The sequence below is a fragment of the Bos javanicus genome, chromosome 3, assembly GCF_032452875.1.
Source record: "Bos javanicus breed banteng chromosome 3, ARS-OSU_banteng_1.0, whole genome shotgun sequence".
NCBI classification, from domain to species: domain Eukaryota; kingdom Metazoa; phylum Chordata; class Mammalia; order Artiodactyla; family Bovidae; genus Bos; species Bos javanicus.
Genome location: NC_083870.1, coordinates 22167940 through 22192649, shown reverse-complemented (window position 1 = coordinate 22192649; position 24710 = coordinate 22167940). Strand labels below are relative to the sequence as shown.

At 44.7% G+C, this 24710-nt stretch overlaps 2 protein-coding genes across 4 annotated transcripts; both read left to right on the top strand.

The window, feature by feature from the left end:
- Nucleotides 1–1256: 1256 nt before the first annotated feature.
- LOC133242709 (uncharacterized) lies at nucleotides 1257–1463 on the top strand. The gene has a single exon (XM_061408849.1). The coding sequence runs from the start codon at nucleotides 1257–1259 to the stop codon at nucleotides 1461–1463; it is 207 nt and encodes a 68-aa protein (XP_061264833.1).
- A 9-nt stretch (nucleotides 1464–1472) lies between these two features.
- On the top strand, nucleotides 1473–16897 carry BCL9 (BCL9 transcription coactivator). 3 transcript variants are annotated; one of them, XM_061408842.1, is made up of 7 exons: nucleotides 1473–1557; nucleotides 2507–2601; nucleotides 4253–4442; nucleotides 5330–5429; nucleotides 9473–11714; nucleotides 12934–13194; nucleotides 14537–16897. In XM_061408842.1, exons 1-7 carry the CDS (start codon nucleotides 1505–1507, stop codon nucleotides 15652–15654), a joined length of 4059 nt encoding a protein of 1352 aa, XP_061264826.1. In that variant the 5' UTR covers nucleotides 1473–1504; the 3' UTR covers nucleotides 15655–16897. The 3 variants fall into 3 exon arrangements, with proteins under 3 accessions (XP_061264826.1, XP_061264816.1, XP_061264821.1); XM_061408832.1 differs by having other exon boundaries at nucleotides 2507–2823; XM_061408837.1 differs by having other exon boundaries at nucleotides 1474–1557; nucleotides 2510–2823.
- Nucleotides 16898–24710: the final 7813 nt, after the last annotated feature.

Sequence of the window (24710 nt, the reverse complement as noted above, 5' to 3'; positions counted from 1 at the left end):
TATAGCATTTTACTCTAGTTTTTTTCCCTGCCTTCTTCATTTAAAAGAAAAAAAATGTGATTGTGTATACTCAGAAAATCCATAAATTCCTTTCATGGTCTCAGGTAAAATAGCTGGGACTATTTCTAAATGAGGAAATAGACATTTAATACTTGACAACAATCATACTCATTGCTGAGTCTTAGAATATAAGGGTTTCTCCCAGTTTTAGTCCAGTTCTTGAACCTCTTGTAGTGTATGTAACACCGAAGCGACTTCTAACTCCTTTTGATTCTTTAGCCTTTAATCCTGCATCTAATATTCTCCTTCAGTCCTATACCTCATCAGTAAAGATAGCAGGAGGGAGGGAGGTGAGGGGACCATGGTTACCAAAAAAAATCACATTGGAAACTGCCCTGGAAGGAGCAGTGAATGGAAGTGTATCTTGGTTTTCCCTGAACCAGTTTAGGTTTCTCTAAATAAAGGGCTTTCTCATTTGTTCTCTTACTAGGTTGGGGAATATTTTTTTGACCTTTATGCTTCAAATTAGCCTTGCAAATTGGCTCAAAAAATAACTTAGTCTTCAAAGATGTTCTTTCACCTCCGCATTATGGATCATTCCCTTGCTTACCCATGCCTACAGCTCCTGTCATTAAGCAGTGAGAACACAGGACACATACTCAGCATAATTTAATAGAAAGATCATAGAAATCAGGGGGCAGAACTGATTGTATTTGGTATTGGCTCAATAGTTGATTTCAGAAGTACCTCCTTTAATGTCTTCCCCACCCTGAGGCCCTGAGAATATAAACAGAGAGTAATTTGTTTCATGGTTTGAAATTGGGATGGGTTTGTTACATTTCAGTGCCATCAGAGGTGAAGCACCAGATAGTTGCTATGGATTTGGAGTACCCAGTGGTTTCAGAGCATTGTTTGGAAGAAAGAAAAACCCAAGTTTTTGAGGGTTTTGTATTTGGAAGTAGAGAAATGTAAGGGAGAATACACAGCTAAAGATAAAAATGTTTTTCTCATCTGCTTACAAATGCCTGGTATATGATGCTTGGGTGGGAGGCTTGTATGCCTGGCAGAAAGTCTTAGTCACTCTTCCGCTGCTGTAGCACTAGAGCCTTTTGGCCAGAATATGAACATCGCCCTTTCCTTTCACCCTGAGGGAAGCTGAGGAACCATCTGCCTCTGTACTGTCGAGGTGGGGCTTTAGCCTTGGTCCTGCTACAAGGGTGTTGGATGTCTGTTTCTCTTCCCAGTGTGCCCTGGAGATGCGAGATTTTCCTTTGGCAGCCGGAGGCACACACCCAGAGAATGCTGGAGCCGCAAGGGGACAGGACCCACTTCCACAGCGGAGAAAAACAAAGAGGAAAAAGGCGTGCAGGCAGCCAGCGCTAAGGGACGCACCCAGCACGCAGTGGGCCCCTGCCACTGCCCCCAGCAGCTGTTTCTGCTGCAGCCCGAGAGGAACTCGGTGAGCCCGTCCCTGTTTGTGGCTGCAAGCTCAGGATTTCAATCAATGCATTCCAGTAACCCTAAAGTGAGGAACTCTCCGTCAGGAAACACACAGAGGTGAGGCCTAGGGCCTGGCCCAGCTGCCCCTTGGGACATCATAGTGGACCCTGAACACTAACTGGTGGAACAGTGTGTTGAATCATGAGACCCAAATGGGAAAAGCAAAAGACTCAAGTAAACAGTGATAGAATAGTGAGTCAGAGTTTAGGTTAGCGTTCTCCTGTTACTCATTTGTCCATCCTTACCTGACTGCTCCTCATTATAGCCCCCCTCCTCAACAAAACATTAAAAACCATCCAGTACAATGTGCTAAACTTGCCAAATGAGGAAACTGAGACCTGGAATGTTGAGGAGGCCTAAGGTTCTGGAACTAAAACACCAGCCCCTGACCCCCACTGTGAAGCTTTTTCCTCTGTTCTGCAAAATTGATATCTTAAAAGAATTTCTTCCTCCTCCCCTGGAGGCAGTGGTTAGTGTGTCTGCTCTGGTGTGATACTCTTATTTGGTGATTAGTGTCCTGGAGGGTTTCCCCAGACTGCCAGTCACCAGCGGGTTTCCTCACTCTCTCCCAGACCTGCTCGTATTTTCCAGCAGGGAAGCCAGTCTCTTGTTACAGCTGTTCCTTGTTCATCAGCTGAGGGGTGGGTAGTATTTTGATCTTAACGATGTCTGTTTGTTTACTCTGAGCTAGTCTTAGTGTGAGAGTCATTTCTCTATGTACATAGAAACCGTTGTCCTTTATTGACAGAAGCCCTAGCGATGGGTCCCCATGTGACTCTAGGGTTCCTGAGACGAGGCAGGCCACTCTGCCCAAATCCTCCTCTCTGTTGATAGCTCTGAGATGAGAATGGGGAGAAGAGAACAAGCAAGCGGCTTAAGTGAAAGGTGGGGTGGTTACTTTAGCTGTCCAGGTCTCCCTGACCTGTGATAGAAATCAGACCTCTTTGATTTGTGCTGCCCAGTCTTGTCCGGTGTCTGATCTCCCTTTGTTATTTGTCTCTTCTAGTAGCCCTAAGTCAAAGCAGGAGGTGATGGTCCGTCCCCCTACAGTGATGTCCCCATCTGGAAACCCCCAGCTGGATTCCAAATTCTCCAATCAGGGTAAACAGGGGGGCTCAGCCAGCCAATCCCAGCCATCCCCCTGTGACTCCAAGAGTGGGGGCCATACCCCTAAAGCACTCCCTGGCCCAGGTGGGAGCATGGGGCTGAAGAATGGGGCTGGAAATGGTGCCAAGGGCAAGGGGAAAAGGGAGCGAAGTATTTCCGCCGACTCCTTTGATCAGAGAGATCCTGGGACTCCAAACGATGACTCTGACATGAAAGGTATGTCTATAAGATCTTTGAGACTCAGAGGGAAGTAGGTATTCCTGAGGGAGGGCCTCTGACATGGATGGATGCCGGAGAGCCTAATAGTAGCCAGGTGGGGAGAGTAGGAATTGGATCCAGGAGTTCTCGGAGTTGCAGATTGAACTCCTTCTGGTCATTTTCCTACGAACTGAAGAATAGTTTGGAACGACCTTGTTGAGTTCTTGCCCTTGAGGATGCAAGTGTTTGAGAATGTTGCACGACTCTAACCATGTACTTATGGATGTTTCTGGTCTCCGTGCTTTTGTGTACTTGAGTGTCAAGCCAGTAGCTCCAGTTAATCTATGCCAGAGCCCACACTGGAGCAGTTTTTCTGACAACTCTTCCTCTTCTCCATGAAATTAGTCCTTCAAGACTTGGGTTGCATGCGTTCTGGCTGCCATTTTGCCAGTTGTAGGTACAAGAGGCTGTCCTGGCACAAGTCCAGATTTGTCCCAGCCAGTTTCACCATGGCGGGAATGAGGGGCTCCATGTGGTAGAGATCCAGTAGGTACCACAGTGGAGTGAGCCCAGAAGGGCATGGGACCCATGGCTATGCTCTAGGCTTTCCCTCACTTAGTGTAAAATAAAACATCTTAACTGTAGGCCAGAATGTGAAACTAACATTCAGGGAGTGAAACGGTGACTCCCCAACCCAAATTTGAAATGAGTACCTCTGTAATTGTTCCCCTGTCTTTCCTTTCTTCTTCAGGTTGTTTGTGGGAGGCCTGTTTTGAGCACCAGCACTATGCTGGGTGCTAGGGGTGCTACGGTCAGCAAAACTGAAACAGTTGCTATCCTCAAGGGTTTAAATGCACCTAGATAGCAGATCATTTAAAAAATTACAATGAAATTTGATAAACACTGAAGTAAGGGAAGTTAGGGGGCTATGGGTGTAACTAGCAGGGACATCCAGCCCAGGAGGTTCCAAAAAAGGTTTCCAGGAAGTAGGGACATTTATGCTAATATCTAAACCCTGGTGCTCAGATGGTAAAGAATCTGCCTGCAGTGCAGGAGACCTGGGTTCAATCCCTGGGTCGGGAATATCCCCTGGAGAAGAGAATGGCTACCCACTCCAGTATTCTTGCCTGGAGAATTCCAGTGATAGAGGAGCCTGGCAGGCTACAGTCCATGGGGTCACAAAGAGTTGGATACGACTGAGCAACTAGCACCTGCACACTTTTCAAAGAATGTGTAGTAGAGCAGTAAGGATGTGGGAAAGAGTGCTTTGTACTTAGTCATTTAAATGGGAGAAGTGTATTTGTATTTTTATGAATAGAGGAATTTCCTCTTAACAAGATACTTCCTCCTTGAAATTTTCAAGGTGTTTGCATTATGATGCTATAAATGCTGGCAGAAAAAAGAAAGCTTTATACTTTCTATAACATTAATCTTTTTATTTTTTTAGAATGTAATTCTGCTGACCACATAAAGTCCCAGGATTCCCAGCACACACCACACTCGATGACCCCATCAAATGCTACAGTCCCTAGGTCTTCCACCCCCTCCCATGGCCAGACTACTGCCCCAGAGCCCACACCTGCTCAGAAGACTCCTGCCAAAGTGGTGTATGTGTTTTCTACTGAGATGGCTAATAAGTAAGTTAATGGCTGTGTCTTGATGCTGGTGTGGCTTGCGTGTTTGGGCGTCTAAATTTTTATTCCCTTTGAAGAGACCTTTTTTTTGCCCACTTGTTTTATTACTGAAGGTTAACACTACAGAAAACAGTAAAATAAAATATAAAACCCCCACTCCCCTACTCCCAGAGGCAACCATTGGTGGTAGTTCCTTTGCTTTCCTTCCAGAGAAACTTTTTAGGCTTATACAGATACACATATATATACTTTTTTAAACAGGAAAAGGGTCGATGGCACAGCACACACTGTTCTGCAACTCAACATTCTTTTTAAAATGGCATAATAAGTAATACATGTCCATTTTAGAATAATTAGAAAATGTAAATAAAAAGTCTCAAGAATTTACAGAAGTAACTGTTACGAACGTTTCTAGTAGACAGATGCATCACTGGATATTTGTTTATTTAAAATGTGAATATACACTATATAGTTTTCTGACTGTTTTCATCTAACATTTTTAAAATTAAGATATAGAGTGAATCTTGGCAACCTTAAATTATGATAAGGTGTGAGAATTCATTTTACCCTTCTTGGGTTGGGATTTTGAACTAGGATTCTCTATAAACACCTACCAGAGTGGACGGGTTTAAAGGAAAAAACCCTGGGGTTGTTTAATGCCTCTTTTGAGATTTGCTAATGGCTATTTTTAAATTTCAGAAGAGTTACAGTAAATGACAGACAAGTAATGAAAACCTTTTTATCTTGATTTCTTCTCACTGGGCATTGCCGGTGGTTCTTTATACTTCTTCCTCTCTCATACCAGTTCGGTCTGGGGTTAAAATGCTTTAGAATTTCAGTTAGTGAAATAGAAACAAGTCCTAGTGTGTGCCTCTCTTCTCTCTTTGTAGGGCTGCAGAAGCTGTATTGAAGGGCCAGGTTGAAACTATTGTCTCTTTCCACATCCAGAACATCTCTAACAGCAAGACAGAGAGAAGCACAGCCCCTCTGGTATGTCATCTTACAAGTGGAATAATGGTTTAAAGGTTATAAGGTGACTCTAAATGTGGGAGATGATTAATTCACTGATAATCTTTTTTTCCTTCTTCCAGTTTTATTGAGATGTAGTTGGTGGACAGCACTGTGTAAGTTAAAGTGTACAGCCAACTGTACTGTATACTTTAACTCACATACATTACAAAATGATTATCATCATCTTATATACATACAAAATTTAAGACAAAAAATTTTTTTTGTCTTGTAATGAGAACTCTTAGGTGTACTTTCTTAATTTTTATGTAGAACATACAGCAGCATTAATTATATTTATTGTGTTATACATTACATTCCTGCTGCTGCTGCTGCTAAGTCCCTTCAGTCGTGTCCAACTCTGTGCAACCCCATGGACTGCAGCCTACCAGGCTTCTCCGTCCATGGGATTCTCCAGGCAAGAACACTGGAGTGGGTTGCCATTTCCTTCTCCAATGCATGAAAGTGGAAAGTGAAAGTGAAGTCGCTCAGTCGTGTCCGACTCTTAGCGACCCCATGGACTGCAGCCTACCAGGCTCCTCCATCCATGGGATTTTCCAGGCAAGAGTACTGGAGTGGGGTGCCATTGCCTTCTCCGTCATTACATTCCTAGTACCTACTTATCCTACAACTAGAAGTTTATACCTTATTGCTGCCCTCCTCCAATTCCCTCTCCCCCAGTCCCCCCACTTTTGGTTATCACAAATCTAATCTGTTTTTCTTTGAGTTTGTTTGTGACGTTTAACTGACCTATACTGTGTTAGTTTGTGGTGTGCAACATAGTGAAATGATATTTCTATACATTTCAAAGTGATCACCATAAGTCTAGTCACCATGTATCACTGTACAAAGGTATCACACAGTTATTGACTATATCCCCCACACTGTACATTTCACACCTATTACTCATTTATTTTGTAACTGAAAGATTGTACTCTTAACTTCCATCACCTGTTTATGTCCTCCTCCAATGGCCCCCCTCCTCTTTAAATGACCTGTTTGTTCTCTATATCTGTGACTCTGTTCCTGTTTAGTTATGTTTAATCATTTGCTTTGTTTTTTTTAGATTCCACATGTTTGTCTTTCTCTGACTTATTTCACTTAGCACAATACCCTCTAGGTCCATCCATGTTTTTGAAAATGGCAAGGTTTCATTCTTTTTTAATGGCTAAGTACTACTCCATTTTGTGTGTGTGTGTGTGTACACCATATAGTCTTTATTCATCTATTAATGGGCACTTAGGTTGCTTCCATATCTTGGCTATTGTAAATAATGCTGCAGTGAACAACATAAGTGTACAGATATCTTTTCTAATTGGTGTTTTTGTTTTCTTTGGATAAAGAGCCAGGAGTGAAATTGCTGGATTATATGTTAGTTGTATTTGTAATTCTTTGTGGAATCTCCACACTGTTTTCCGTAGTGCCTACCCTGGTATACATCCCCACCAACAATCCATGAGGGTTCAGTAGGGAGATAGTCTTGGTATCAGCTATATTTTGAGCATTTAACCTAGTTGTGTAGTTTTAAGCACATCACTCTGGCCTTTTCTGGTAGCATGCTGATATGTTGATGAATTACTAGAAGAGAAGAGGTGCAAAATAAAAAGGAGACATACGGCTATCTTAGGATTTCCTTAATGTGGCCCTCTCTGGGAAATTCTGAATTCAGACCCTGCATATACAGCAGAATTAAAAAAAATAACAGGCACTCTTGAGTTACTTAAAGAACAGAGGAAAAACAACAGTTAAGGGTGGTCACTGGTTTCCTATAGACTGTGACAGAAGAAACAGTTTACTACCGCCCTACAGGACTGGAGTACATGCTGATAATTCCATAATGAGAGTCTCAGTGGCTTTCAGAATGATTCTTATTTATTTCAGAGAGAACCATTGAATGTTTTTAATTGCTTGATATTTTCAAAATTACAGTTAATGTTTGTTTCCTCTCTGGAACTTAAGCACCTGCTGTAAACTACATTAGAACATGCGTGCAGTGGTTGTTTAACATACGTAGTGTCTCAAATTGAACCAAACGGTGTTCCTTGTGTCTCAGATTGTCAAGGCATTGCACCCAGTGGTGTGAGGACACTAGAGGTTCAAGACACAATCCCTGCTTTCAGGAAGCATGAAATATAAAACTGGGATGAGTCTTAAACATGGGAAAAGTTAAATGAGGTGATAATTCAGTATAGAATAGATGACATTTTGTCCATGTTGTATGAGAACTTAGGCTGCCTTCCTGTGACATAGCAGGGCTTGGGCTTTCCTAGACCAAGCAAAGGAATTTCATGTCTCTCTGTATCTCCACTAAAGGGTAGAAGAAGTGTATATGTAATATTTTAAGTGTATATATTTTTAATTTATACTTTAGAAGTATTTATATTTTATATTGTTCTGGAATATATAGGGCACAATTGCAGCTCAAACCAGTGTTTTATTGACTTAATGACAGATCTTCATACAGTTTTTACCTCCACCTCCTCTAGTACTAAAATGAAATCAGAAGAGGAGTTAAGGAGGGTATTGGGAATAGTCCAGTCACCATTGCTCCAAATCTAAAATAAAAAGAGTGGTACTAAACCATTTCTTCCGTCACAGTCACCCTTCTAGGAAATGAGTATCCACCCTTAACGCACAAACACAGCCTGGCCAACAAAACCAAACGTAAACTGGCTCTGGAGAGAAAATTAAGGTGACCTCCAGACTCCAGTTAAATAGTCAGAGACACCGAGGACACTGTGACGTCCAGAGTCATCTAGGTTCAGCCAGTCCGCCCCACCTCACTCTTGGTCTGCAGGCATAGATGCATGGAGAATACCAGCAAGTGGAGCATTTATGTACATGTCCACAGAATGTGAGCTGTTCATGTTCAGGGATACATGTAATGATTTCTGTACAAATGTGTACCTTGAGAAACATTCCAGAGAGTAGGTGGGGATGTAAGTAAGAGCCTTAGGGGTTTGGAAATACAGACTGGATTAAGTGAACAGGTAGAAGGAAGTGAACATCAAAAAGGGATCCTGCTGCTCTCGAGATCCCTTGATGGAGGGGTAGGCTGGGCCCTTCTATTCTTCAGTACTGCCCTTCTCTAGTACCCGAACCTCCAGCAGGGCCAAGGCATAGATGCAGAACATTTTATATCCCTCTTCCAAACACTGACAACATCCATGTCACCTCTTACAGGCGAGCCTACCTTTATCCAGGACTTAAATGTGGTATTGGTACTTAATAAATAATAAGACACTCATCCAGCCTGTAGAAAGGGCCATGTGCTGTCTCTTGGAAAGAACAGATCAAGAGACACCACAAGCTAGCCTCAGATTTCTTCACAGATGTTTCTTGCCTACAGATTATCTTACTGCAGTTAATGTGCAAGTTCTTATCAAATATTGAATCAGTGATCACAAACTGAAAACAGAAATCGGAGATGTCAGGCCCCTTGGAAACTAAAGGAGAGGAGTGCTTCACTAGTCACCGTGCCAGGGGAGACGGTGAAGTGGAGCAGCCTCACCTGCCGCCTCTGGCTGGTGGAGTACTGAGCTGGAAGTGACAGGGACTTTCTTTTTCAGTTGAAAACGTCAGGCTCTTTGATTGACAGTGAGAAGTCTACATACCCATTTATACTTTCAGGGAAAGAAAAAGGTGTTAGGTACAGCCTCCCACATACCAAGAAACTAATCTCTCCCTGAATCAAAAACACGTAGTAGACATGTGATATCAAACCTGTTCCTCGAAATAGATACTCAGATGTATTCACTCCAGCAGAGTGGCTTTCCCTTGGCATGCTTATAAAGTTATTGAAACCTAATCTTCAGCTTGGGAAAGAGGATACCGTTTGACAGTAAAATGTGAGGGAAGAAATCAAAATGTCTTCATGTCCATGGGGTTTGTACATGAGCAGTTTCTATACCAAGTGTCAGTGTAGATTTATGTGGCTGGGACCAGTCCTTTATAACATATCATGCTCTTTTCATTGCCCTTCTGTTCAATTTACCAATGATTTTTAAAATCTCGTTTATCTTCAGAACACACAGATATCTGCCCTTCGAAATGATCCGAAACCTCTCCCACAACAGCCCCCAGCTCCAGCCAACCAGGACCAGAATTCTTCCCAGAACACCAGGCTGCAGCCAACTCCCCCCATTCCGGCACCAGCACCCAAGCCTGCCGCCCCCCCGCGTCCCCTGGACCGGGACAGTCCTGGGGTAGAAAACAAACTGATCCCTTCTGTCGGCAGCCCTGCCGGCTCCACTCCACTGCCCCCAGACAGCACCGGGCCAAACTCAACGCCCAACAACCGAGCCGTGACCCCTGTCTCCCAGGGGAGCAATAGCTCTTCAGCAGATCCCAAAGCCCCCCCGCCTCCGCCGGTGTCCAGTGGAGAGCCCCCCACACTGGGGGAGAACCCTGATGGACTATCTCAGGAGCAGCTGGAGCACCGGGAGCGCTCCTTACAAACGCTCAGAGATATCCAGCGAATGCTTTTCCCCGATGAGAAGGAATTCCCAGGAGGACAGAGTGGGGGACCCCAGCAGAACACTGGGGTATTAGATGGACCTCAGAAAAAACCAGAAGGGCCTATACAGGCCATGATGGTTCAATCCCAAAGCCTAGGTAAGGGACCTGGGCCCCGGACAGACGTGGGGGCTCCATTTGGCCCTCAAGGACACAGAGATGTGCCCTTTTCTCCAGATGAAATGGTTCCACCCTCCATGAACTCCCAGTCTGGGCCCATCGGACCCGACCACCTGGATCACATGACCCCTGAGCAGATAGCGTGGCTGAAATTGCAGCAGGAGTTCTACGAAGAGAAGAGGAGGAAGCAGGAGCAAGTGGTCGTGCAGCAGTGCTCCCTCCAGGACATGATGGTCCATCAGCACGGGCCTCGGGGAGTGGTCCGAGGGCCCCCCCCTCCGTACCAGATGACCCCTGGTGAGGCCTGGGGGCCTGGGGGCTCAGAGCCCTTTGCCGATGGGATCAACATGCCCCATTCTCTGCCCCCAAGAGCCATGGCTCCCCACCCCAACATGCCAGGGAGCCAAATGCGCCTCCCTGGATTTGCAGGAATGATGAATTCTGAGATGGAGGGGCCCAATGTCCCCAACCCGGCATCGCGACCAGGTCTTTCTGCAGTCAGCTGGCCAGACGATGTGCCAAAAATCCCAGACGGTCGAAACTTCCCGCCTGGCCAGGGCGTCTTCAGTGGTCCTGGCCGAGGGGAGCGCTTCCCAAACCCCCAAGGATTGTCTGAAGAGATGTTTCAACAGCAGCTGGCAGAGAAGCAGCTGGGATTGCCCCCGGGGATGAGCGTGGAAGGCATCAGGCCTGGAATGGAGATGAACAGGATGATCCCAGGCTCCCAGCGCCATGTGGAGCCAGGGAATAATCCCATTTTCCCACGAATACCAGTGGAGGGCCCACTGAGCCCTTCCAGGGGTGACTTTCCAAAAGGAATGCCCCCGCAGCTGGGCCCTGGCCGGGAACTCGAGTTTGGGATGGTTCCCAGTGGGATGAAGGGAGATGTCAGTTTAAATGTCAGCATGGGATCCAACTCTCAGATGATACCTCAGAAGATGAGAGAGGCTGGGGCGGGGCCCGAGGAGATGCTGAAGCTCCGTGCAGGTGGCGCGGACATGCTGCCTGCTCAGCAGAAGATGGTGCCCTTGCCGTTCGGTGAGCACCCGCAGCAAGAGTATGGCATGGGCCCCAGGCCGTTCCTCCCCATGTCTCAGGGTCCAGGCAGCAACAGTGGCTTGCGGAATCTCAGAGAACCCATGGGGCCCGACCAAAGGACTAACAGCCGGCTCAGTCATATGCCACCACTACCTCTCAACCCTTCCAGTAACCCCACTAGCCTCAACACAGCTCCTCCCGTTCAGCGCGGCCTGGGGCGGAAGCCCGTGGATATATCTGTGGCAGGCAGCCAGGTGCATTCCCCAGGCATCAACCCTCTGAAATCTCCCACGATGCGCCAAGTCCAGTCACCGATGCTGGGCTCACCCTCGGGGAACCTCAAGTCCCCCCAGACTCCATCGCAGCTGGCAGGCATGCTGGCGGGCCCAGCTGCCGCTGCTTCCATTAAGTCCCCGCCCGTCTTGGGGTCTGCTGCTGCTTCGCCTGTTCACCTCAAGTCTCCATCACTTCCTGCCCCATCACCTGGATGGACCTCGTCTCCAAAACCTCCTCTTCAGAGTCCTGGGATCCCTCCAAACCACAAAGCGCCCCTCACCATGGCCTCCCCAGCCATGCTGGCAAGTGTAGAGTCAGGTCAGTATGTTCTCATCCTCACAGTTGCACCTATAGCCAGAGATTGTGAAAGCCTGGTTTACATACTTTAAGAAAACTGGTGTCCTGATTATGCAGCCAAAGGAGGGGGCTTTTGCCAAGATGGATGTATTTGTGGCAAGGTGCAGAGTTGGTACTCCCATGGGGTTATGCTCAAGTGTCCAATCCTGGTGAAGATTCATGGGCTTTAGTGCAAGATATGTTTATGGGATAGGACTGGGAGGAGAATGGGAAATGCATATCATTTCACTGAACGATTTACATTTTCACAGGGAACTCAAATGTCTTAACAAATGTGTTAAGATTAAAGGATAAATGTGTTTCCTTTAAACATCAGCCCCACTTACTTCAGAGGTCTGTCTTTGTGTTAAGAGAGTGAGTGTCATCCCAAGCAAAGAGGGGAGACTGCTGAGAGACTTGAGTGGTTCTTGTAAATATGTGTCAACCATTGAAACAGTTTCTGAAACCTTCTCCATGTTAGACTGCTATTCTCACAGATCAGCTGCAATTTATTAGTATTTACTTCCTGGGGGAAGTTCTTACTGATGATGGTGGTTTTGTGAACAGGACCGGAGGCGGTCAGTAGATGAGCACTGAGGTATAAATACTAGGTCTGTGCTGTCTCCACTTGAGAAAGACTAGAATCAGAATGAGGTAGGAGATTTATCCTACCAGGTTAAAGTGTGCCTCTCCATTGGGTAGCAGTTCTTTACAAAGCAGTCCAGCAGAGTGGCCCCCTCAGACCTTTTGAGTGCAGACATCTTGGTGGAGGAAATCAGTCAGGAGCATGTGTAGGATACTCTGGTCAGTACCTGAGGTGGGATGGCTCATCTGGCTTCCAAGCACACTTAACGCCAGAGGCAAATTCTGAATTGTGGTTGGCAAGGGTAAGAGATCCACTTATTTCCCATTGTTTTCAGTGAAGGAATTTGTGAGGCGTGGTTTTCCCAAGTTTGAGCTAATATTTCTCACGCATCCTTGGTGCGTTGTCCTGCCATCTGCTGAGCTGTCACCTCCATCGTATGCTGCCATCTCCCTCTGCACACACACGGAGCTTGACTAGAAGACTGATGATTCATGTCCTGGGTCTAATAACACTGTCCCATTCATCTGTCTCATTCCCTGCTAGTTCAGAATCACAGGCCCAAGAACCTTCAGGAGAATCTAATTCCCTGCCCTGTTTTATTTTGCCTTCTCTTAGGTGGCCCCCCACCTCCTACAGCCAGCCAGTCTGTCTCTGTGAGTATCCCGGGAAGTCTTCCCTCTAGTACACCTTACACCATGCCTCCAGAGCCGACCCTTTCCCAGAACCCACTGTCTATTATGATGTCTCGAATGTCCAAGTTTGCAATGCCCAGTTCTACCCCGTTATACCACGACGCCATCAAGACCGTGGCCAGCTCAGATGATGACTCCCCTCCAGCTCGTTCTCCCAACTTGCCATCAATGAATAATATGCCAGGTAAGAAATCAGGAAGATAGGATATGGCCCTATTGCTGTTGACAAAAGAAAAACGTCTTGAGGTGTTTTCTTGATATCTGTAGACCTCAATAAGCTGGATGTTCAGCAGATTGAAAAAGTATATCATCTGAGTTAGTTTCAGTAAAACTAAATGTCTTGCCTAGAGGAAGAGAATAACACTTTTTTGGATTAGCTTATTCTGTGTTTGTGGATAAGAAAGCAAATTTCTTTAGAGTTCTTGTCATTTTCTTACAGAAGTTCTGATGCTTCTGTGTACCTCGATGTGCTTATTTTTAGGTGGCTCCTCCTGGAGCGAGACTGAAAGCAGTATCTTTTTAATATGCTGATAGGAATGTCTTGAGTCCTCAACTATTTTCCTGAAAGGGCAGCCTCAAACCACAAGCAGCCACAGGATTTCAGACAATGGAGAAAACCTCTGTTTCCTAGAGAAGCACTTTCTTTAGGCCTAAAGAGAAAATAAAAATTCCTCCCTTCTCTCCTCATTCTGTTCTCCTTCACTCCTACACCTCCCATCTCCCCAAATCTCACTAACGGGAAATGATGTGGGAGGGCAAAGGTGGTCAACAAAGAGACCATAATAACTTCAGCCATGGGTTTCTCGTTCCAGTTCCATTCTGATTGTTAAGAATGCTTTTTATCATCAGTCAGGTGAGGGCATGCTCCGTGGATGGCACAAGCATCATTCTTACCATACTCGGTGGTTAACTTCATGGAGAGACCAAATATTTAAATGTCCCAGAGGCCATGGTAGAACCTGTGTGTTTTCCATTAAAAGTTAGCTTTTCTTCACCATTTTATATAATCTAGAGTTTTAAATGCTCTCCCTGTAAGGCAGTGTGAAAGGGTGATGCCACTTTATCAATTGAAAAAGGCCTGTTTGGTTTCCTCGTTGCTGTTACTTCTGATTCTTGGACTTGTAGGACTGATGAATCCTCTTTCTCCAAAAAGGACCGTACTGCAGGTCATCTAGGCAAATTGTTTTCTTCCCAATTCAGTACCTCCAATGAAGAAGACTGTACTCATTTGTGTATTAACTTGTAACTTTTCACTCAGGAGACTTTCTTTCTAGGTGTCTTCTATATACATATATGTCATACAGTTTAAAGCTCAGTAATAAATACATTGTCTTGTGGAGCTGTTGGTTTGTGTGCCCCCAAATGTATTGTAATCTTCCTGAGGGTAGATTGTGCATTGTGCATTTTCTCAGCTCAGTCCCATGCACATTTGATGCATAGTAACTTTTTTTGTTAATTTGATTTATAATAGTTTTTCTGAGTTACTTTTGGTGAAATTGATTCCTTTGATATCTTTATTTTTCTAGGAATGGGCATTAATACACAGAATCCTCGAATTTCAGGTCCAAACCCCGTGGTTCCAATGCCAACCCTCAGCCCAATGGGAATGACCCAGCCACTTTCTCACTCCAATCAGATGCCCTCTCCGAACGCCATGGGACCCAACATACCTCCTCATGGAGTCCCTATGGGGCCTGGTTTGATGTCACACAATCCTATCATGGGGCATGGGTCCCAGGAGCCTCCAATGGTACCTCAAGGACGCATGGGTTTTCCCCAGGGTTTCCCTCCAGTTCAGTCTCCTCCACAGCAGGTTCCGTTTCCTCACAATGGCCCCAGTGGGGGGCAGGGCAACTTCCCAGGAGGGATGGGTTTCCCAGGAGAAGGGCCTCTTGGCCGCCCCAGCAACCTGCCCCAAAGTTCAGCAGATGCAGCACTTTGCAAGCCTGGAGGCCCGGGGGGTCCTGACTCCTTCGCTGTCCTGGGAAACAGCATGCCTTCAGTGTTTACAGACCCAGATCTACAGGAGGTCATCCGACCTGGAGCCACCGGAATACCTGAGTTTGACCTGTCTCGCATTATCCCATCTGAGAAGCCTAGCCAGACACTGCAATATTTCCCTCGAGGGGAAGTCCCAGGCCGTAAACAGCCCCAGGGTCCCGGACCTGGGTTTTCGCACATGCAGGGGATGATGGGCGAACAAGCCCCCAGAATGGGACTAGCATTACCTGGCATGGGAGGTCCAGGGCCCGTGGGAACTCCAGACATCCCTCTTGGTACAGCTCCATCCATGCCAGGCCACAACCCTATGAGACCACCAGCCTTTCTCCAGCAAGGCATGATGGGACCTCACCATCGGATGATGTCACCAGCACAATCTACAATGCCCGGCCAGCCCACCCTGATGAGCAATCCCGCTGCTGCCGTGGGCATGATTCCTGGCAAGGATCGGGGGCCTGCTGGGCTCTACACTCACCCTGGGCCTGTGGGCTCTCCAGGCATGATGATGTCCATGCAGGGCATGATGGGACCCCAACAGAACATCATGATCCCCCCACAGATGAGGCCCCGGGGCATGGCCGCTGACGTGGGCATGGGTGGATTCAGCCAAGGACCTGGCAACCCAGGAAACATGATGTTTTAAGCTGCTAAGACTGGATGTGCCCATCCTTGTTGAGATGAGATTCCAGGTCCTGAGAGCTGCTATGAGGGCGTTCCAGGAGCACTGTTGGTCATGCAATAGGAGAACAGAGACCCAAGGGCTGCTTTGGGGGCGGGGGGAACTCGAGAATGTATGGATTTATCTGAAAACAAATTATTCATTTAATCAACAGGTGTGTTTTTTTTAAGATTTATTTTTTAAAAATTATTTTTGTGGACTTGGGTATCCCGTGATGGCACCTCCTTTGGGGAATCTGTAGCCGTGCTTTGAGAATCGCCATGGGTCACGTGTCGCACCGTTCTCTGTATGTTTACGTCCTTTGGACTTGGCTTCTCCCAGGATTCTTTTCTGGTTTTGTTTTTGCTTGGGGCTTTATTTTTTTGTGTACTGTACTATATTGTAAAAGGGATTTTAGCAGAGACTTTAGTCTTTGGGACAAGAGGAGAACAGGAATGCTGGGCTGTTTACTTTAGGTGGAGAATCCATCTTCAGACCTTTGGACTATTTTCTTTCAACTCCAGTGTATAGAAAAACCAAACTACAACCTCAGAGCAGAGTATTAATGAAAAGCACAAAAAAAGGAACTAAGTTCAGCGAGGGGTGGGGGGAGGGGGAGATTTTTCTTTTTAAAAATAATGACGCTTAGGACATTGGTTTTTCAGTTTAAGTGCTCTCAGCACTGTCTGCCTCTCCCAGTCTACAGACCCACCTGCACATTTTTCTCTTGTTTTCCCTCCCTTCTCCTTCCCCGTCTCTTGGTTGAGTGAGTTTCCCCCTGTTGTGTCCCTCACTGGTGAGCCCCTGCTTCCCTCCTCTCTTTCCCTTTGGCAGCTGCAATACACGGTGATACTTTGGGGAAATAAATCTAAGCAAGCCTCACCTTCCATGCCGAGCATCGTCCCGGCTCCAGGAGGGAAAGGTCTGTCTTGGGGATGCTCGACTGTCTTTGCCCTTCGTCTTCTTCCCCATCCTACCCTTCCCTGCCCACCTTATTTTCTGTTCTCCTTTTATTAGGAATTCCCAAGTGAATTTTATTAATGTGGGAGTGGAACAGATGCTAAAAGCTATTCAGGATTTTGTTTTTCTGTTTTTAATTTTGTGGTTCCTTCCCTTTCCTCCCCCTCCCATGCGTAAAACGTTCTGTGTAACCTCCATTAAATTTGGTACAAAACCACTCACCAGAGCTGTGGTGTCAGAAAAATAAAATATATTGTTTCTTACAAAATTGGATTGCCTTTTTTTTTGTGCATTTGGATTCCTGTTTGTTTGCTGAGTATTAGGCATAGTGGTTGCCATTGACCCAGAAACGTAGCGCCGTTGTATCAGAATTGATCAACAGGGTGAAAGTTAGGGAAAGTATAGAAAAGTGCTTTTGCAGATGAAGCATATTGCTTGCTGTTGAGGAGTAACTACTCTTGTAGATTGATCCAGTGCTGTTCCTGTCTCGGGCATGAAATCTTAGCTGTAGGCAGAAGAGCAGTCCTGGTCCCCATGGCCTCATCTCTGGAGGCAGCTCATGGTCTTTACTAGGAATTTTTGTGAGGGCCAGTGTAATGGTGTGAAGTATTTAAGAAGGCCAAAGTTAGAGTCATTTGAAAAGCTATGAAATGTCCCTGGAGCTTGTTAAAGTAAAATATTATTACTGTGTGTGCAAATGTGGGTTTCTGTGGTCCGTTCTGCCTATTCACGGTCACCTCCTGCCAGCCCTGCTCAGTCTACACAGTTCCCTTCCACGCACACACCTTCAGCACGCCAGTGTATGAGCCCTGCAAGGTAAGCGTCTAAGGGACCGGCTGTGTGTGTGTTCTGTGCAGTTAGGTTGCTTCTGGTGTATGTATTTCTTCTGAGTTACAGGCATCTTCAGCTGAGCAAGTGGGTGTCTGTGTGCGTGTTTCTTCGCAGGTGAGGGAATCTAAGGAGCAGCAGGTGCAGTCATCTGCAGACAGACTTGTACAGATTAGGCTCTGCCGGAGCCCCGCAGTCTGAGTTTGACCTATGAACGTTTCTGTCCGTGAAATGGTTTTGAGAGTCACTTTCTCTTCTACCCTCAGCAACCCTGTCTTCTCAGTAACACAAAAGCCCCAGACCACAAAAGTGGGATTTGATTTGAGCACCTCCTCTACCAGCCACCTCCACCCCACATGCGTTCTCTTGCGAACTTTTGAGGGGCTATAGGAAGTAGGTAGTAAATCATCTCATTTGGAGACAAGAATACCGAGCTCACTGGTTTAAGAATTCTGACACAATCAGATTACAGATGAACCTAAGCAGTGAAAATTTTACATTGTGGAGAAATTAGAGTACAAGTATTTTGTTTCAGGGATTTAGCCCTATCCCTAGGTTCTCTAGGTTTTGAACTAATAAAAAAGGACAGGGAAACAGCTAAGCATGGGGGCACGTAAGAGGACAGCCCTAAAAGGAAGGCTGGGACCTGGTGTTGGTCCACTGGTCTGGCTTCATGGGCAGCCCCACTCCCTGTTGCATCTCAGTGCTGTGGTCACTGATGCTGTGTGGTCCCTTTGCCTCTGTCCCAAGGAGGGAGACAAAGACAGGTAGGCGCTTTGTAGACCCCCACTGGGAGATGCTGGACATGTGGCACTCTGCATGTCCTTCCCCTGCTGGAGAACTTGCAGCAGTGCAAATCAACTTAACCATTTCAAAGTAGTTGGCTTTTGAAAAGACCATAAATCTTCATTCATTTATATTAGCCATATATGTTTCATCATCCATCTGATATGATAAACTTAATTTAGGGTTTAAATGTCACAATTTCCAATTTGCTAATCTTGCTATGAAATAAAGTCACGTTTGGCAGATTGGATGCTTTTGCATGAAGAATAAATGATGCAAAGTTTTTTTTAAAATTCACAAAAGGATGATAAAAATATTTCATGTTAACATAATCCCATGAAAGCCAAGCCAGTCTCTCCCACCCCCTGCCCCTCCTGAAATTTTGGGATTAAATGAAGGAAGTGCAATAATGTGTTGCTTCATTCAAAGCTAAGTGGTAAGGTTGTGGATCATGGCATTTCTTAAGAACTAATGAAGCATATGTGGTATTTTCCTTAAAATAATGTGAAACAAAGTGATTTACTTTTTAAAAGAATCTGCACCTGTAAATGAAAATAAGCAAACAAAACTGGAGACACCTTATGAAGGGGCAAGAAAAATAAGTTTTTAAAACAATTTTATATATTTTAAAGCTATTGTTTAAAAAATTGATCCAAAATTTCTGCCATCCTCCCTACTCTCCTGTACTTCTAGATGTTGTGATCATGACACAGCTTCTGTTACTGGGGCAGCTGCACAGGCCCCAGAATGGTTTAATGCTCTGCTGTCACATATTGACTTTCTTAATAATCTTTGAGCAGGGGCCCCATATTTCCATTTTTATACTGGGCCCCACAAATGAAGCAGCTGGCCCTGTTAAGAATAAGAGAATTCTCAGCAGCTCCAGAGCAGTGCTGGGATCCAGGTCTCTCTTCGTGCTTTCTCCATCCCAGTAGCCAGGAGTGACCCCAGACAGGGTGGATGGTGCTGTGTTCCATTTAAACCATCTACCCTTTAGTCATGTCCTTTTCCTTTTCTGAGTACCTTCAAAGTGCTCAGAGGAGAGGAAAGCTGTATTTAACCCAAGGGTTCATTTATTAGCAACCATTTAGACAGTGTCTATTGTGGGTCAAGAACTGCGCTAAAAAAAAAAAAAAGAAAAAAAAGAACTGCGCTAAGACAGGGGCCAGGAAACACGTGTTGTAAATCGACATTCCATACTCTGATCGCTGTCATGGGGAAAGTGCCAGCTGAGTGCTACTGGCCAGAGAGGAAGGTCCAGGTTTTCCTTTCAGGAAACCATGAAAGGTGGTTTTGAACTTATCTCTTGAAGGAAGAAGCACTTCGCAGTGGAGGGTGCTGGTGAGCTTTTAAACAGGACATGGGGGCAGCAAAGGCCTACTTGTTGCAATGGGGTGGCTCTTTAAGGGAGGGAGGTGGAGAGAAGAAATGAGCTCAGAGAGAGCAGGTCATGGGAGAACCCAGGGTGGCCCAGGGAGTTTGAACTTCACAGCTTTAAGCAAGGGAATCTGGTGATCAGATAGGTTCTGCGGAAAGATTACTGGCTGGGTGTGGAGGACAGGGTGGGGATGGAGTGAGAGAACCACAGGAAGATTTTGCAAAAACTTGTTTATTCTACAAAATCTTTAAACTCACAGACTCATCTCTCTTGCTTTAAAAAAACATCAAATTGGGTCATATTTCCTCTGCTGCTTAATAACTTGAGCCTACTGCCACTTTCTTTTCTCTAACCCAGACAACTCATATTTTTCAAAGTCACAAACACCTATTTAAGAAAAGTCAAGGGAGCTTAATTTGGTGGTAAAATTTTAATGACATTTAAAGCAAAGAGTTTATAGCGCACAGAAACCAGTTTGTGGCCCAATATTTTATATTGGAGGGAGTTAAATAATAAACTAAGTTAAAAAGAAGATACACTCTAAGGGTTGTATAAACAACAAAGCCTCTGACACGGCTCCTTATCTGGGTTGCTGTAACAGACGGGATCTGTTTTCTGCCTGTAGGTAACCACACTTGACTGGGAACTTTCTGGCCCAGTGCTTAGTTGTGCTTGGCAACCAACACTGCCTGGGGAAGATGGTAAGTAGATGATCACAGAAAGAAGATAAAGAGACGGTTCAGAAATGACTGTCTCACACATATTTAAAGCATGAAAAAAGTCCAGTTATTTCATCAAACATACAAGAACTCAGGCTTCCCTTGCAAACCCCATCTCAGAGCCTGAAGCAATTATGAGGGACCCTGGGGTTCCAAAGAACAGGTTTAAAAACAATCCAGCCCTAAGAAAGTTCAGGTCTGCCCTGTGGCGGGAGGAAGGGAGACAAGACAGGACATGATGCGTGATTCTGGAAGTCTGGTTCTTCATACTGTACAGCCTGCCCACAGCTCTGTGCTAGCCTCCCTCTTCTTTTGTCCTGTGGCAGAGCTAGGCTCAAAGGTGAAAGGGACTTAGAAATCTTAATGGTATTTAGTGTCTCATTAATTAGTGTTGGGGCTTCCCTGGTGGCTCAGCAATAAAGAATCCACTTGCAAAAGCAGAAGATGCGGGTTCGATCCCAGTTCGATCCCTGGGTAGGAAATATCCCCTGGAGGAGGAAACGGCAACCCACTCTAGTATTCTTGCTTGGAAAATCCCATGAACAGATGAGCCTGGTGGGCTACAGTCTATGGGGTTGCAAAAAATTGGACATAATTTAGCAACTAAACAAAATTACTATCCAGGGTGGATTTAACTTTTCAAGATTTTTTTTTTCCCCACAGCTTAAGTTCTGTTGAAGACTTCTGGGAGCCTGTTTCTCCTCTTTGCCAGTCTTTCAGGAGCTTTTATCGTCCCCATTTCCCACATAGAAACCCCACAGCTCTACATGCATTTCTTCTGGAGCTCCCACCACCCCCATGAGTCAGTCTGATCTAAGCACGTGCTGTTGGATGTGCTTTGTGAGCTCTGGGGCGCTAACCTCTGGCTGCCCAGTTCCCAGCACCAAACACTGTCCGGCCAGGCCCAGCACCTTGCTAGACACTGAGTCATCACCACTGCGTTCACTCAAAATGTATTTGGTTACAGGGAATCACAGATTACTGTGATTTATTTTGTTCTCCAAACAGCAGGAGGTCTCCCAAGCTTTGGTGAAGTTCTCTATTCTAGCTGTCAGTAGTTGAGCTATTAAAATTTTTTATATATACACACACAGATTTACTTATACAAATGTATATGTACTTATAATATACTAGAGAATGTAAATAATTAAATGCCAGTTTTGAAATGTCAGTATACTATTGTAAAGATGAGTTGGTTTTTCCCTTGTCAAGGAAGCTACACAATCCCTAGGATCTCTTTATTTCTCTTATGCTTAGTGTCTGCAAGAGCTTTAAAATATAACCATTGTGGTTTAAATGTAATAATAACAATAAGGAAAAACAGGATCGCAGCCATATGAAGTATGAAGCAGTCTTAGCATTATGTACCAAGATCCATGGTTTCAGCAAGGGCCTTATAAGAAGCACTGACCATTTCTCTTCTATCCTGCACTGTGCTGGGCACAGTGGAGTAAAAAGAAAGTACAACAGCTGCCTACGAGGAACCGGCATCTAATTGAAGAGATACACACTAGCAATAATGGCAAAACAGGACCACATTCTATTCTCAGCATCACCATATTTCATGTTCATAGTCCATATTGAAATAATTACTAAGTTAGCTAATAAAGACAGACTGGAGCCACCAGGGAAGCCCCTAAACAACAAAACAAGGGCCATACAGAATGCAGTTATTGGTCTTATGATCATGCCTCTGACCCCCTTCCTGCATTATTAACCTCTCCCCTTCCTTTAGATTATTGCCATCAGTACACAAACATGCACGGGGCTCGGCCCTGGGCCTTCTGCTCACTCTTCTAATCCATCCAGTCACAAGTCACTAAATACCATCTGTGTAATTTTAAGTCTAGAATTTCCATCTCCCTCTCAGCCTATCCATAGGAGTTCTAGACAGTCACCTGGCACCTTCAACACTGCCTTGTGTCTTGCTGGCGCCTCAAACCTAAGTCCTAAACTTCTGCATTTCCCCCAAATCTAATCTCCATACCCTATTCCCCACCACAGTAAATGATATATGTCCACCCACCCAGTTATCATGTCAGACACACGGGAGTCATCTTTCATCCTTTACGCCTCACGTAAAACCATAAGCAAATCCTCTTATGTCCATTGCCAAGAAAGATCTTAAATCTATCTACTTCTCTCCATCCCTCCAGATGAAGTCACCATCTTTCACATGGTCCATTACATTCAGTTCTTAACTGCTACTTCCACTCTTGCTCTCCTTCAATCTGTTCTCCACAGAGTAGCCTGAGTCATCTTAAAAAGTGTCTAAATCATATACATCAGTTCCTTCCTTAAAACCCTCCAATGGCTTTCCAATATAATTCATATAAAATCCAAGATCTTTAACAGTGCCTACCAGGCCCCAGGCATTCTCTGGTTTCACCTCATGCCCATCTCCTCGCACTCACTATGCTCCAGTCAAACCACTCTAATTCCAGTACCTCCGATGTGCCACACTCTTCCTGCCTCAGGAATTACACACTGGTTTTCTGTACTGGCATGCTCTTGACTCTGGCCTTCCCCTTTCCCAACGGCTGACTCCTTCACATCCTACGGTCTCAGCTCCTCAGAAAGGCCTTTTCTGGTTACCCCAACAAAATACCACTCCCCCACCCCCAACACACACACACCATCATTTTGTAGTACAACATCCTACTTGTGTCCTTTGTGGCAATTATTTATTCTATCTCACTTACTCCACGAAGTCAAGAACCAAAGGAAGGATCGGTGTGAGTCTGGGTGCCCAGCAAAGATTTTGTATGATCCTTCCTGCCTTTCTTTCAACGAATATTTACTGATCAGAATGCAAGTACTATGCTAGGTGCTGGTGAACAAGTGATAAATAAGAAAAATTCGGTTTGACAGATGAATGGATACAGAAGCTGTGATAGGTTCATCAGTACCATCTTTCTAGAGTCCATAAATATGCATTAATATATGATACTTGTTTTTCCCTTTCTGACTTCACTCTATCTGATAGGCAGTGGACACTTGCTTACTTCCACCTTTTGGCTGTTGTGAATACAGCTGCTATAAACATAGGTATACAAATATTTGTTTGAATCCCTGCTTTAACTTCCTTTCCCTTTAGCTTTTTTTCTTTAGTCTTTAATGTAAGTCAACTTCATTGACTTACAGAAGTGTAACTGCTGGATCATATGCTAATTCTAAGCTTGCTTTTTTTGAGGAATTGCCATAGTTTTCCACAGTGGCTGTGTACTATTTTACGTTCCCACCCAGAATGTACAAGAGTTCCAATTTCTCTGCATCTTTGCCAACACTAGATGTTATTTTCTGTTTGTTTTTTTTACAATAATAGCCATCCTAATGGGTATGAAGTGGTTTGGGTTTGCATTTCCCTGATAACTAGTGATGTTGAGCATTGTTTCATGTGTTTATGGCCATTTGTATATTTTCTTTAGAGAAATGTCTATACAGGTCCTTTTTCCATTTTTGAATTGGATTGTTAGTGTCTGTTGAGTTGAAGGAGTTCTTTATATATTCTAGGTATCAATTCCTTATCCAGTACATGATTGTATCTCCCACTCCACAGGCTACGTTTTTGCTGGAGATAGTGTTCTTTGAAGCACAAAATTTTGATCATGTCCAACTCACCTATTTTTTTCTTTTCTTGCCTATGTTTTTGGTGTCATATCCAAGAAATCATTGCCAAATCCCAAGTCATGAAGCTTTCTCCCTATGTTTTCTTTTAAGAGTTTTACAGTCAGAGTTAATCTTTAGACTGACATCAATTCAGTAATTCATTAGTATTTTAAGCATACCTTCATAATCCCAAGTCTACCATCATCCAACTCACATTTTCCATCTTCCTATTAAGCAATTAGTTGTCTTATCTATTCTTTTAATGAGTACCTACAAAGCTAAGAACTACGGATACAGCAGTGAAGTGGTCAGAAATGGCCCCACCCCGCTCTCACCAAGTTCATAGTCTATTGACTGAAGAAGTCAGACACTGAACAGGTGATTACAAACACAGGTATAATATGAAAGAAGAAAAGGAAGCTGCCAACATGTAAGACTGAGAAACATAAAATAATCCCAAAGATTTTATCAATTTCTTGGGAATCTTTGACTTATTGCTTTATTACCCTAAATAAAAGAAATAGTTCAGGTAACTACTGATTCCTAATGGTAATTACTGCTTTCTTCCCTAAGTGCTCACAGACTTCTACTTAAGAATCCATTCTAGGCTCTACTGGGGCCAAGGAGCTCTTGTTTTTCGGATTGTAGAGTCTAACATTTCATGCATTTTAATACAAGGACCACATTTGCCTTTGTATTTTGGCTCTCTGAGACGAAAAATCTGAGAGTATCTTGGGACTTCCCTGGTGACCAGTGGTTAG

Excerpts from the sequence above, each read along its gene's own strand:
- BCL9 (XM_061408832.1), top strand. The coding sequence starts at position 1,505 with ATGCATTCCAGTAACCCTAAAGTGAGGAACTCTCCGTCAGGAAACACA. Across the intron at positions 5,430-9,472 it reads AGAGAAGCACAGCCCCTCTG|AACACACAGATATCTGCCCT; the intron begins GTATGTCATCTT and ends GTTTATCTTCAG. Across the intron at positions 13,195-14,536 it reads ATCAATGAATAATATGCCAG|GAATGGGCATTAATACACAG; the intron begins GTAAGAAATCAG and ends TTATTTTTCTAG.
- LOC133242709 (XM_061408849.1), top strand. The coding sequence starts at position 1,257 with ATGCGAGATTTTCCTTTGGCAGCCGGAGGCACACACCCAGAGAATGCT.